The sequence below is a fragment of the Hesperophylax consimilis genome, chromosome 26 (assembly GCF_061612785.1).
Source record: "Hesperophylax consimilis isolate HC1 chromosome 26, BYU_Hcon_1.0, whole genome shotgun sequence".
In the NCBI taxonomy this organism is placed as follows: Eukaryota; Metazoa; Arthropoda; class Insecta; order Trichoptera; family Limnephilidae; genus Hesperophylax; species Hesperophylax consimilis.
The window spans coordinates 18,958,343-18,974,282 of NC_142861.1; the positions used below are offsets into that span (position 1 = coordinate 18,958,343).

The following is a 15,940-nucleotide window of genomic DNA, read 5'->3' on the forward strand; positions in this document are numbered from 1 at the left end:
CTAATGATAGCGGGTTCTTTGCCTCAGAACCGTTTGCGTACTGCAACCCTGCCATGGCACTGCACAGAAAAATCTCACAAAGTCTACGCGGCAAACTGCTTATTAGTTGGCGGACTTTAACTTTTTTGCACGCTTGCTGCTTGCTCCAATGGCATTTGAGATTTGAGAGACTATTGTTATGATGTATTTTCGCCAGGCACAGTCGACTATCGTATATTTTTAAAGATATTTTAATCCTTTTCTAGAAATTCCTTATGAAAATAATATGCGCAGCTCAATATTATGTACCCGTAGGTTCATTTATGGTCCTACCTAACTAGCAGACATCGAATAGCTACGATTTCGCACATAAATAAATGGCTTGATGCTTGAATCAGAAAGTTATATCATACAAGCTGTTTGACGCTGGAATTATGTATAATCTGTGAACGCATCCAAAAACTACAAAAATCATTTGCGAAGTTTCGTTTCAATCTACATTTTAAATTTATGCATATGTATTTCCTAACCTTCAAACTTAATTTACGACAAATGTCAGATGAAACATGATGCACGGCAATTTTTGATGTTTGAATGAAAAAAACGTAATTATAATGCATATTTTACCATCTCCCCCGCCATATAATCATGTTGTTATGTATTTAAAGGTGAAATATTCCGTATTAACCGTGATCCGATAGATTATCAAAAGTTTTTCGTGTTTTACAAATTCGATGGAATAAAAATTTTATACAATAATATTACGAAACATCTCTATGTTCATTATCAAAGGGAAGATTATTGAAGGAGGCGTCGAATGTATGCAAATGTAGATCTAGCCCACGTTGTCATTAAGGTTGAGTTTAATATAATCTTTCATGTTATTTCGGCCTTAAAGACGCTTGCATATTTGTTACATAATTCCGCATTGTTTATTCGTTCCATTGCTATTTTACCTAGTTAGGGGATTAGGAGACGGGGTATTTGGTTTATTTATTGGATGTTTATTGGTTACGGCAGGTTACGGCTAACGGCCCGCGCGGCGGCCGACAAAGGGTTTTATGGTCTCAGGTACTAGGTATGGGTTTCAGTCAACGTCTTTCAATTTATGACTTGGAAAAAGGTTCATTTTAGATATTTTGCGACACAATATTTCGTTTGTGTTGATTTTACCGCCGGATTTCTAAAACCTCTTAAGCGGGAAGCAGTTTTAGCTCTAAAACTTCTTATGTGGGAAAAAATCGTGTTTTTTGTATGGAATTTTCAAGGGACCAAAAATCAAAACTTCTTAAGCGTGAAAACTTCTTAAGTGGGAACTTCTTAAGCGAGTTTTACTGTAGTGCTTGAATGAACGGATTATCCCCAAATCCAGAGGTTGCAGTTCACTCGTGCAGTTGGGTGGAAAAAATGCCAACTTAACATTCCTCAGTGTCAGATTTGTGGGGTGCGCAGGGCACCGATCAAGGAATAATACAATTTTACGATTTTTTACTCCCATCAAAGCGTCTAATGCAGTAAGTTGCTTCTCAAATAAGGTTGAAGTCATCCATGCCTTTTTATTAGCTGCATATTTTGTTGGCAGCGACCTCACATTTTTGAAGCAGCGGGGCTTTACAGACTTCCCAATTACAAATGGGGGAAGCTTCTCACTGCCATCTGAATTCGTAATCAAAAGAACAGTAAGCCTCATCTTGCTTAATTTTCCTCCGTGACAGTCCTCCCCTTTAAAGCAGAATGTCTTAGACGGTAGTACGCTGAAGAACAGCCCAGTCTCATCCGCATTGAAGATATCTCCGGGAGCATAGTCTGCAATTAACGTCGGAACATCTGTCTGCTTCCAATCTTCAGCAATATCTAAATCAACACTTCGTGATTCTCCGCAAATCGATCTGTAGACCACATTATGCCTCTTTTTAAAACGGTCTATCCATCCATTTGAGGCAGTAAATCCTTCGATACTGAGTCGATCCGCGATGCGTAGTGCCTTTTCGCGAATAATCGAACCACCGACGGGAACATTGCTGGCCCTCGCACTGACGAACCGCTCTTTCAAAATTTCTTCCAGTTTTTCATACTTCGACGTAGTAATATATTTACGTTTTTTCGCCATGACACCACATTGAATCGCACTTTTTTCGATAGATTCCCGATTTTTAATGATTGTAGCCAACGTAGTTATGGGTATACCCAAATCACGAGCCAGCGAAACACGTGAACCAACGTGTTTATTAACCTTTTCAAGAATGTTCCTTTTCTCTCGCACTGACAACGTTTTTCTTTGTTGAGACATAATAATAATATATGTATACGTAATACACTTTAGATTGTAATAAACTTAACGAAAACAAAACAAGAAACGTAAAAACTATGTGATGATCGCGAATAATGTCAGAAAGAAGTGTCACAAATCGAGTTGAAAACCGAATGACAGATGCGTAAATAAACCGAACAAATGATGCTACAGTATTTTACACATGGCTAAAATTTAAAAATGTCGGCCAATCACCGCGTTGTGCTCCGTACCCCGACCAATCACGACACGGCCGGATAAAATTGAAATATGTCGGCCAATCACCGCGTTATGCTCCGTACCCCGACCAATCACGGCACGGCCGGCTAAAATTGAAATATGTCGGCCAATGACCGCGTTGCGCGCCGTAAGCCGACCAATTACGGCACGGCCGTGTCAAGCCCGCGAAACTAACATTTTTTGAATATTTTCGACGTAAATTGCGGGAAAAAAAACGTAAAAAGCGAGTATCAAATGTACTAAAATATATCGGGACTGAAATAATTACGCGTAATTGGCAGGAAAACGTTAAATCCGGGGACGTAAAATTCGGGTTTCACTGTATTTCGAATATCTGAGTTTGAAGGGCCGAGAAAATACGTTTTACGAGGATATATGTCGTAGTTTTACGAGTTTACACCAAATATCTGAATTTAAAGGGTCGGCCCCGACGAAACTCGGCAGCGAAATTTCGATTTACGCGTAAATGTATCATATATTTACGAATTTATTTCGAATATTTGAATTTAAATGGCCCGCTGGGACGGAAATCGGCGGCGAAATCTCGATTTACATGTAAATATATCGTATTTTTACGAATTTATTTCGAATATCTGAATTTTAAAGGGCACGCCGCGACGGAAATCGATCGCGAAATTTCAATTTACGCGGAAATATATCGTATTTTTACTAACTTTACTTCGAATATCCGAGTTAAAAAATATGGCGCGACGGAAATCAGCCGTAAATTTTCGATTCACGCCGAAATATGACATATTTTTACGAATTTACTTCAAATATCTGAAATTATAAGGCCGGCCGCGACGAAAAACTGCCGATAAAATTCGATTTACGCGAAAATATATCATATTTTTACGAATTTACATCAAATATCTGAATTTAAATCGGCCGCGCATTCTCGATTTACACGGAAATGTATCGTATTTTTGCGAATTTATTTCGAATATCTGAATTTAAATAGCCATTTGCAACAAACAATCTGTTCTTATCGTAAGTACAGTATAATTTAAGAAAAACTTTTTTAGCACACTGTATTCGTACACATAACACACACATCCGCATATACACACACCCAAACACTCGCACACACCTCTCTCCTTCCCTAACATACTAACTAACTTAACTTAGCAAAATATATAATATAGCACATATGAATATATGTCAGAGACATGTTATTGGTACCAATTATTGTATTCACTTGTATAACTTTGTAACTATTGTCCTCTATGTAATTATGTACTGTTTGTTTATACAATAAAAAAAAAAATAAACAGCAATTCAAGTTAAATAAGTTTCGGTACTGTAAACATAATGCAACAAGTGGGGTGCCCCAGTGGAAGCGACCCAGAGATAGGCCGAGGAAGAGGATTGGAACATGACAGGCGGTAATTTGGAGAAGGACCGCAGCCAGTGGGGAACATTTATAAAGGAGGCCAAGTCCCACCCTGGGATATATCGCCGTGCTGGTGATGACAGAAAACAATGATATTTTACCAAAATGGACTGCTGTATTTCATTCTTCTTGTTTTTATTATTGAGATTTGGGTCCCGTTTACTGTAGAGGAAGCAGTCCCGCATCGGGACCCAGGCGCGGTCGTGGGCGCCGAAGAATCTAACATCCACCTGCCCGGTGGCCGTCACCGCCATACCCTTGGCGGGCCAGTATGGGAAACCTGATGAATACAAAGATAATTTAATATTTCATTCAATGCTAATAATTACATTTTATCAATGTTGTGGTTATCAATTATTGCATGTTCTGGGGCACTAGAGTGATAGCCCATCTTCGGGACAATAAAAGTAAAGATTAACAATATTAGTTATTAGTCGACATTAGCGAGTACGCCAACTACATCAATTAAAATATTAGTTGAGTCCGTTCGCTTCCTAGAAAGCTTGCCTACATATCGTTAAATATAGCACCAAAATTTTTACTCGGAAATCAATTTGCGCTGGATTCTTTTTAATGCATGGACACAGTTTTTAAGTTGGGGAAACAGAGTTTTGGTAGTTATCATGATATCATGGTAATGGCTAACGAGTATTGGTAAAAATACCACCATCAAATGCCTAAAATAATCTATACGGCCTCGACGGCCTCTGTGATCGAGAGGTAAGGCTCTCGACAAGCAAGCTGGAGGTTGCGGGTCTGAGAAGGACTCATAAATGTCATTCTATCTCCATTTTTATTACTGTGAGATATATGATTTAAGCAGTGTTAGAAAGTGGCAACACCACACTTTGTATTTTCATTTAAAAGTTTGTCATATACACTTACAACATGGAATATTAATGTCATCTGAGAATATGTCTAAATAAATCTTAAATCTGTCAGATATTAACTTGAAGTAACTTGATGATAACATCTCAGAACACAAGGGTAAATTAAAGTATAATAAAACCAATTTTATACCATTTTCATTTCTATCCGACCAGACCCGTTTGACACAATCATGTATCACATATCTTCAGATTGGTAACTAACAAATGAAGTATAAAACTGTGGTGTTTATACTTCATTTGTTAGTTACCAATCTGAAGATGGATGCGATTATCCAAAACTGGTCTAGTCGAAAAGAAGTAAAAGTGGAAGAATGTTTAAAAACAGCTTGTATTGTACTTTATCAGTTTCAAAAGATAAAATGCGTCAGTGTCGCCATCATGGGGAATTTTAAATGGGGAAAACAAAAGTGAATATTTACTCTTCAGCTTGGCCCACAGCAGAATGTGCGGGTGATCGCACACCTGTATGAACCAGTCCTCCTTGGTGTTGGCATTCTGGTAGCACTCGGGGCACGTCTCAATGTCCGTCATCTCCTGCTTGCACGCCTTCATGATGGCACGTGCTGCGTTCGTCAACTTCGATTGCACTGAAACGTAAGGGGCTACTGCTACTCTTTCATTTGACGAAATACATATCATGAAAGAATATGAAAATGCTTTCATTGTTAATGATGTTTAATGTTGGAACAGTTTTTGGAATTGTTTCCTATACCGACGTTCTTTCCATAATACTGCCATCTCCCTCTTTTCTCTCCATTCCATGGTGAAGCCCTTACCCACTTTAGGCAGGAAAGAAGAATACGTCACCATATACTAATCAGGTGGTCAGGAGGCAATTTCTTCAAACTGAGCATTTAACGCTTATTCTTGTGAAGTGAAGTGAGACTAAAATCAATTGCAGAGATTGCCGCATGAATTATTACGCTTTTAAGAGGACTGCTTTTGGTCTTCCATGCTTGATGTGGGTATTACAGTCATAGTTTGTGGTGAGGTAAGAGAGGCTGTATCAATTGAAGAGTGTAGCGCCCGGTATTTTGTCCGAAGCATGGATCCGAATACTTTCTCCCTCACACGCATAACGCCGCTTCGCTCGGCAACTATGGCCTGGCTACCCGGCCGAAGGGACACCCCATTGGCCCAAGCTACCCCCACCTTCTGCAGGCCCCTAAGAGGTATATAGAGGCGTGCTGACCTATATCAAATCAGTGTAGTCGGACTCCCGGTAGAACTAAGCAACAGCATCCCAGTGGTCAGTGCTAAGTTAACAAACCAGTACCAAGTCGAGGGAACCCTCTGGGTCCTCCTTGGGAATTAAAGTAACCGTGCCCTGATGGACATTACTTGCCGCGCATCTTTTGCCCAACTAAGAGACCACGGGTCCTATGTTGGAGTGTTTACCTAAATACGCTAAGTGTTTAGTGAGGACAGTTGTGAACTTTCTTTTAAACTCTCAGTGATTCTATTTTGTTCTAAACTGTTCTGTACTCTTTACTAAAATTATAAGTTGTGAACCCTATATAAGTTTGACATTGTGAAAATCGACTATTTACTTATATTTATACCCGCCACGACAGTTGATTGATGATTGGATGATGTGACTCACTGGAGTTGAAAATGATGCAGTTGTGCAGAATCCATCTTGCGTCGCTGATGAAAGCCTCCGTGCTGCCATACATCTTCTTGTCGATGTTCTCCTGCAGCCGGGAGAGATAATGGGGGTTCACTACGTAGTCGGCGTAGTCAGGGAACAGCAGCGGGTCCACGGGGCCCACGAAGGGCTCTGACTGGAAGGAAAATACACACTTATTACTAATAATCATAGTTCACAAAAATCACACCATCTTCTACTTATTACTGGATATTTATTACACATGCTATAACAGATCTCAAAAATCTATCTTGCGGGGCATTAAGACTGTGGGATTCTAGGTTACGGGATTCTAGGTTGCGGGTTTCTATGTTGCGGGATTCTAGATTGCAGGATTTATTACCGGATTCTAGATTGCGGGACAATCCTACTAAATTTGAAAAAGGTGTGGGATTTGCAAACCTTAACTGTGCACAAATAATATATAACATATTTTTATAGAAGTAATCTGAGCTATAATATTATCGAAAGATAGATAACATATTATTTCAGATAAAACATTTGAATGTTTACACGAGTAACATCATGTTGCAAAATAATAAATCTTTTATTGACTGTGAATAATAAAACTTTCTAAATTATCCATTCAACCAAGCAGAACATTTTATGCAATTATCACATCATCGTGACGACAACAGTGGGTTGATCATGATAAAATAATATACTACAGCAACTATTCACTGTGAGAAATTCACAACAGGAGAGAAAGAGAGAGAGAGAGAGAGAGAGAGAGCAATCATCAAGTCTGTATTTGCCTAGAAAGTTTGCTCACTGATAGCAGCAGCTGGTGATATTGATTTTGTGTGAGAACAGAGATGTGTCTCAGTCAGGGAGAGATGGGTATGGAGAGTGGTCCAATGGCTGATTTAAAATAGCAAACAGTGTTGCCAGGTGTGAGAAAATTCCACACAGAATAATAATTTGTGAGGTGTAAATAAGATGAGAAATTTTGAATACTGGAAGAGTTGGTTATTAATTTTGCTGTGGTATTAAATTAATTAGTGTGGGAAGTGTGATCAAAGGTTGGTAGTAAAATCATTATTGTTAATGTGTCAATCACATAGGTAAGTATATATACAGGGTGCATCTGATAAACTTTAACCAATGATTCCTGACCATATTTGACGTCAAAAAAAATTATGTCTGGTGATTTTTTTCTTTCAAATTAAAATAAATGTCTAGCATGTCGTCACTAGTCACTTAGTTGAGTAACTGTCCAACCTCCCACCCCGACCCAAAATATCTAATACCTACTGATTTTTTCAGTGAATAAAAAAAAGTAGATTGGTACGATTCAGAAAGAAACATTCTGGTAATTTTCTGCCTTTTTCAGTTTGATGCAAATCGTGTAGAAGAAGGAAAATGATGTAAGAATTAAGCATGATAAACATTATCTGTTAATGACCCTCTGCCGGGGTCGACTATTATATGTGTACGAATGTGATGAAAGGTAAAAATAATAAAAAATAACATACCCCATTAATAGACATCAATCTCCGTATTGCGTGTTTGAGTAGTTCGCAAAACTTGGGTAGGGTCACTCTTCTCAAAGCGGGTGATCTGAAATCAATATATTTCAACAGATAAGTCATGAGTGCTAATTAAGCACTATATAACACTAATTATTAACCCCTCAGGCCTCTGGCATATTGACCATACATTTCTTAAAAACGCTGCCAGAAGGTCGGAGAATTTGTGTGTGTTTCCGCTTTGCAATAAAATCCAAATAAATGGAATATTTCTAATGTATCTGAAAACTAAAAAAATTAAAAATATACGCCTTCAAGTTTTATTATTAGAAATAAACATAATTTTTTAAATATTTTAATTTTGAATGCAAACATAAAAACTTTTAAAAATGGGTCACCCTACGCTTTTTCTTCTAAACTTCTAAACACTGAAGTAAAATTGCGATAATTACGGAAAAACAAAAAAACACACACAAACATTTTATTAGACAGATGTATTACAAATATTATTATGACTTTATTTTTTTTTTGTTTCATATAAAAATAATTAATAAAAAATTTACAAAGATTCATAAATTTTTCTCAAATTGCGGTCGATTTTTCACGGTGCAGTCTTGATTTCAAAGAGGTGTGTATTATAATTCTTCTATGGTTAACTTCTAGATTTTAACATAAAGGTGGTGTTTCATCTTTTAAACACCGTTTAGATTCGGGGTACCCAACCTGCGGGCCTTTTGAGATTTTGGTATTGATACAAAAAAAAATTTATCACATTTTTATTATATAATATGAAATTAGAACTTTCTGGTCATTAGACCTCGGACTCTCGATCGGTGTTTTAATTTATTGCTTGAAAAAAAAAAGACGCATGGCGGCACTACGAATTTCTTTTCGCAATCAATTCTAACCGGTATATTTTTTTCCAACATTTCTCGGAACATCGAATGAAACTGATCTGATTTTAATAAGTGGAGGGTGAGTGCAAAGGACACACATAGGCGCGTGTATAGTGGAGAACGACTATGCAGGTTAAACATGCGCCATTTTTAACTATTTATAATGAGCCAAGGGCAAACAATTGAGTCGTGTAATTTCTATACCCGCTATATCAACTTTCATTGATTTGGAGAAAACCGCAAAAAACTGTCACATCTCTAGCGTACATAAGTAATTGCATTACAATTTTTTATATAATGAATTGGAGTAATAATATTTCGAAAAGCATTTATTTTTCCATATATGTCTAGCAATAATTGTAATTTCGATAAATAAAATGGATAAAGCGGATTTTGATACTCACTTCGTGATATAGAGGCTTTTGAAAGTCAACTGAGCCGACATGGCGGGTTTAGAAACACACGCGTAGATCATTTTGACACACGAGCGTGGCGTCAGAGTGGCGGCCATATTGTATTTTGGCAAAATAACCGCTTGTGATTGGTTGAATCCGATATAGCGCGTTTTGATAGTAACTTTCTGTATGATATAGCATATTTGGTTTCTCACTCGCAGTTTTAACATGGTTTTTGGTCGTGATAAGGAGGGTTTTGAAACTCAATTTTAGGCTCCTCTTGTTGCTCGCAAAAATGTGAACAAGATGTCATGCTCAGATCATTTTGTCAAAAAATCGGATTTAGCGGGTATAGACATTATAGGATTCAATTAGAAGATGCAGTATTTAAAAGAGAATAATAATTCTGTGAAAATATAAAACGCATCACCAATCCGTGACATAGATGTCAAAAAATACATCAAAACCCCCATCGAGAGTCCGAGCCCTACTTTTTATGCTCATGCCGACTCCTACACTCAGCGAGCGTGTGGAGCCGGCAATACAATAGTGAGAGTGAGACGGCTATAGTATATGGCCAACCAAACGTTTTGGGTTGGTTACTCCCGATTTAGATCATATTTCTCACCATGGCAGTAAGGGAGACATAACGATTACTATAAGACCATACGAGCTGTTCTCAAAAACGAACAAAATTGACTCTACGGGTCTAATTGACTCCAGTTATTTGTTCGCAAAACCGAACAAATTAACCCGAGGAGTTAAAACTGACTGAATTAGGGACATAATTTTTTTCTTTGATTCAACATTTTGATCAAGTTCCCAATGCTCACATCGTTGGCGCTAGTAATGCGATACACTGGCTGGCAGACCCAATACTTAAATTGTCCAGGGCCAGCAAAATGACTGGTGTAGTTTTCAATCTATCATAATTTCCCAGATCTACTATACAACCTAAGTCTTTTCATAGCTAACCAAGGGCTTGCTATTGAAATATAAACACAGTGCTTCTTCCATTTCCCTTTTCCCTATTTTTTCATTTTCCCCATCACCACTTGAAGTTATTTTAATTCATAATTAACATAATTTTGGAATTGTTTTTATTTTCGTACCATAATTAACATAAAATTATTTAAATCGTCCTTTTTCAAAATTGAAATAATAATTACAGGAAATAATAATTTCAATTTTGAAAAAGGACGTTTCAAATAATTTTATGTTAATTATCATATAGGTAGTTAGGTTACCTACATTATCGCTTGTCTCAAGTTTTCACACAATCACTTCCGATTTTGAAAATGATATTTAAATTCAAAGCAAATTCGAGTTCTTGAATTTATTCAACCAGAGAGAATTACAGACAGACTAAATACCAAAATTAGTATTTTTAATAACGTTATTTATGTAGGTACATTGCTATGAATGCATTGGGTTGGTTGGAAGAAATTGCCACCTGGCGATAAGCCTACATAATTTTATTCTGTTATGTTATATCTATAAAAGAGTTATGTAGTACCCATCACTATGCAACTCAAAATGGATTCATGGACAAAGCGCAAGTCATAACAATCCAGATAAAAATAAATAAGACATTAACGAAGAAAAATTTTTTGAATATTTATGTACCTATACAAATTTCCATATGTGCTTTGCTACTTAAAAAATATTAGCTAAATAAAATTCAAGAACTGCCGCATATATTGATAAACTAACGGAAAATCAGAAAGTAAATTGTGTTTAGGTTTGGCAACACAGCAAAATGACTGCCAGACGAAAGGTGCTTAAGTGTGAGTGACCCCACAAATACATCGGCTGTAAACTTGTTTTGGTATGGTACGATTCGGTTTCGCACTGTTGCCAAGTCGGGCCAAATGGACAGAAGATGATTTCATTCGAATTTTGCTAGAATATTCCGCAAGATTTCCTTTGTATATTTGATTGAATGTTCCATGACAAAATGGATAGCAAAATTGACTATTTTATTCAGAGTATGCTAGAAAGTCGGTAAGAATTTTCGACTAAATGGACAGCAAATCAATCATTTTAATTTTCAAATAAAATCTACAAAAAATAATAACAATTACCAATCGGCTGCTTAATTGCTTAAGAGACAATTAAAGATTACTTTAAAAGATTCATATTTCCTTTTTTAAGAATTTTAAATATTTTGTGTGTGTTACCTCAGGATCATTGCCTTTGAAAAGAAGAAATTTACCTTTCCAATGTTAGTAAACTTGAAAAATTATAACATCTATCTAATGACACAATAAAACATTTCGAAAAACGAATTATCAATTGTTAAAATTATTTTGGAACCTACTTTATTGCTTGCCTGATATGATTTATATGCTTTTTATTAGTTCTATGTTTGAAACTTAAAAGTTCGTTTAACTTGAATAATGTTTATTACTCGGGAATATTTCACATTAACCAAGCACCAACAACCGAAATAAGTATGTATAACCCATGCTAATTGTAGGGAGGTTGGTTGGCCGCCAACTCCTGTTGCATCTTATTGTTCACATAGTTGTTGCAATCAGTAGTATTTTTGCAAATGGTGGCATAGTGTATATGTAGGTAATGATATTATTGCAATCATGGTATTGTTGGAAATGATGGTGTTGTTTCAATTGGTAGTGTTGTTGCAATTGCTAATGTTGTTGCAAATGGTAGTGTTGTCGCAAATGGTAGTGTTGTTTTAAATGGTGGTGTTGTTGTAATTGGTGCAGTTGTTGCAATTGGTAGTGTTGTAGCAAATGGTGGTATAGTTGCAATGGTGGTATAATTGCAATGATGATACAGTTGCAAAGGTGATATAGTTGCAATTGTGGTGTTGTCGCAAATGGTGGTGTTGTTTCAATTGGTGGTATTGTTGCAATTGAGTGGCTTGCCCCATAAATCTATTGTCCGAGTTCTTATGATTAAACTTCCAACATTATACAATTTTGTCTGCTGCATTATTCTATACAGCTGGGTTAACCTAAACGGCAAAGAACTAGATGATAGATTTCTTCATGCAAAAAATCACAGTAACCATTTAACCATTCACCATTAGCACTATGATGATGACATAGTGCTAATTATAGGCACCAAAATGAATAAATATCATAGCACCTCTAGTGTGCCATGAAATCCACCATGATTATCTCACCGCACTTGCCTCGATTTTATGGTATTTTGAACCTAAACAAATGCTCCTACTAAAATATATTTTATTAGCTTGGTAAGGAAATAAGGTACCCTCATATTATTCTAGCTTATCGTTTCGACACTTGCAAGTATGTTTAGTTTATCTTTGAAAAAGCGCATTGCAAAATTTATATAATATTGTATGTAATTAATCTAAAAATTGGGAAAAATAAAGGAATAAAAAAAAAATTCCGTCAAATGTTGTGATTCCGATTTTAACAGTACTGTATTTATTAACAGGAAAGTCTCATATGACTTATTTTTATTGTAAAGAACACTTATTTAGCTGAAAAATGTAATAAAACTCAAGAATATTTTCATGTCTTAGTTATATTATTTTTTTTATAAAATTAGAGAGAGAAAAACATTTCTCTGAATATAAGTAGCTATCCCGGGGAAACTACATAGATAAATATATAAAACATTACATAACATTATCCGAGTCAGATGCGTTTTTCTGTGTTCTTTATCATTAGTGATGGATATGGCTACCAGATCATTACAGGTCTGAGAAACTGTTACCGCAGCGATAAAAGACCTTACGGAGCAGATTGGCGGACAGACTAGCGACGCAAGTTACAATACTGAACGGCAAGATAGGTGAGCAATCCAATATTATTGTCACCCAAAATACTACCATTGCAAAACGATCGACAAAGATAGTAGAACTCGAGAGCACCTGTGCACACCACATTAAGGGGTGTCCAATCAACGAGACGCCTGCGCCCGCCACCTCGAAACCAATTCAACCAATTCAACCAATTCAACCAACTCAACCGCCAATAATCAGCAAGACGCCTGCCCCCTTGCCTGGAACCAAACATACCAGTCAACGAGGGAGATAACCAGAGGAAGAGTGCCAAAAGACTGAGGAAGGAAAAGGCCGATGCCTATTCTAAATCAGAGAAATAGACCTCACCCGAAAAACAAGGTGAGTGGAAGATGCAAACCTGTAAGTTACGGATGCAAAAAAAGATACTACAATACGCGTGAAAGTGTTACAAAGTAGCAAAAAGGATCTCAATATCAAACAGATGTGATTTAAACGGACTTTGCAGAGGCATTCAACAATGTAGACCACAGGTTCTAAAACATATTACGCCCACTTTGAGATTTAAAAAAAATCTTGTGCCCCTATATTTTTTACACTTACCTTACTACACTTAAATTACTTTTTGTATTACCATCTATTGCAAATATAATTTTTAAACATACATTATGGATAGGATAGATAGGGTGTGACCCATATCCTATTTGTGAGAAATGTTTGAACTTGTTTTCCACAAACACGGCACGAACTGAAGGTGGATAGTCTGATACTGATTTCCATACAAACTATGGGGAACCAATGACGGTGATAGAAAAGTTACGATTCCATTATTAGTGTTTGACTTAATTTAAAAACTAACTAACAAATTGGCAAATACCCAGTTTTGTTACAAGGAATTCAGCTAGATTCCTTCGGATTTTGATAGATAGAATTTATCTCTAGATTTTCATAACGCCACCTAATTTTCTTTGAGTCTTCTACTGCCCTCCTGAACGCCCCCAGCGCCCACAAGGGAGCGTTATCACACACTTTGAGAAAGACTGATGTAGATCATGACATACTATTACAAAAGATTCACAGAATAGGCTTTGATCATGAGTCTAGGAAACCGCATCGGCGGTCATGAGTCTAGGAAATTCCCTGCATTTTCAGGAATACCCCAGGGTTCAAACTTGGGACCTCTACTATTCTTGATATTGATCAATGATATCCAATAATGTATACAAAGTACCACTTGCTTGCTTTTTGCAAACAATCCCAAATTGCTCAAGATGATATGTGACATTCAAGATTGTATTAAATTACAACTTGGTTTAGACGCAATATCTTTATGGGGTGATGAAAATAAACTTTTCTATGTAAACAATTGTGTCACTATGACACATACACATTCCAGAAACCCAATTAAATTCGATTATAAACTAAATGATGAAAAATTGTGCTCAGTGAAATCTATAACGGGCCTCGGGGTTACATTTGATCCCAAACTTACCTTCTCAGATCATATAGTGGGGTTGGCGTCATCATTTTATAAACTCCTTGTTTTTGTAGATATCTTTATATGAGAATTCATGGTGAGAACTCGCGATTCATGCATCACATGGATTTGCTCTCCGAAACGCACTATGAAAGTCTCCAGTCTAGGAGGAATGGGGCCCTTACAGTAATAGCGTTTCAAATAATAAACCACTTCATTGACAGCCCATACCTCTTTATCTCTTGAAATGCTATAATTTGTTCATACCGAACAACTACCGCCAGGGTGAACATCACGACTTGTTCTATATTCCACGTGGCAGAATAGAGGTTCTGGCCCAGCATAGCGTGACAAGAAGTATGGTACTGCTAAATGAAATCTCTAGGTCTCTTGACATTTTCAACATTGGCCTCGAAGGTTTCAAGAGTAATTTTAGGCAAGGACTCTAAAAGATATTATTGTTAAATATTATATAAAGTTATGTACATTATGTGTTTTTTAATAGGATTAGTAAATCAGTAGCAATACACATAATTTATTTTTTATCAATATATAAACACATTTTTTTTTCTTTATTCATAAAATATATTTGAATACAGTTTTTTACATGCTTTTCGACTACCACACTAGACACATGTCCGTATTATGGTCCGTACAATTTACAAAAACATAATTTTGCAAAAAACCAGTAAGTTATACGATGATGCTCTAGGCCGCGTCGCCATACCGGGTCAGAAAAAGTAGTTCGATCCTGTCGCAAGTCAATAATGCAAGATTTCTGCACTTACCAAGTTTGATGATTCTTCTGTATGTTGAAAGTCAAGCGGGGCTCGCACTATACATTTTTCGATAAATTAATTAATCACTTTAAACATGAATCAATGCACTCACACACACACAGCGTTCTCTTGTTGCAAATAATTATGTTTGCAGCATATCTCGGCGGTTAAATCTGAGTAGGTACTTCGATTGAACCGCTGAGATTAAAAGTCGGTATCATTCAAATTGAAAAGAACGAAATCAATCGATAACTTATTTAAAACACTGATCACGTTCAAATTAATCATTGTCCAAAACGGCGAATGATTACTCGCAATGATTACTAAATTTCACAACGTTTTATGGCGTTTTTTTCGGTGAATATTTCCTGACATGTTGAGAAGATGAAGGTTGATCGATGACTTGGTGCATTTAACTGCGTTCTGTTTGACAAAAATTAAGCGTAGATTCAACATGTACTATTGAAATCGTGCTCTATGATTGGCAGAAGCATAACGAAGCTATTAATGTGATGTAACTACAAAAGTGACAAACGTCGTGATGGAACAAAGTTATAACGAAAATAGTGTCAGCCGGCAGATGGCAGGTGATTGAGATTTTCCCGTGGCGTTCCAAGGGTTGTCCGTGACAGGCTGGAACGATCTAACAATAAAATGTGAAAAGAACTTTCGAATGGTTTTCCTCAGGGTTGAGTCATATGTGAGCCTACTGTCCACTCAACCGCCATGTGTTTTATGAAAAGTA

The 15,940-nt window shown here is 36.6% G+C and overlaps 1 protein-coding gene across 1 annotated transcript in view; it reads right to left on the minus strand.

The window, feature by feature from the left end:
* The window catches only part of LOC149411251 (uncharacterized), a 79,701-nt gene that overhangs the window by 52,402 nt on the left and 11,359 nt on the right, over positions 1-15,940 (minus strand). The window contains exons 4-7 of the mRNA XM_089647133.1: positions 7,916-8,000; positions 6,396-6,576; positions 5,212-5,379; positions 4,004-4,182 (exon numbers count right to left, since the gene is read on the minus strand). Of these exons, the coding sequence (XP_089503259.1) occupies positions 4,004-4,182; positions 5,212-5,379; positions 6,396-6,576; positions 7,916-8,000 (613 nt within the window). The remainder of the gene's footprint in view (positions 1-4,003; positions 4,183-5,211; positions 5,380-6,395; positions 6,577-7,915; positions 8,001-15,940) is intronic.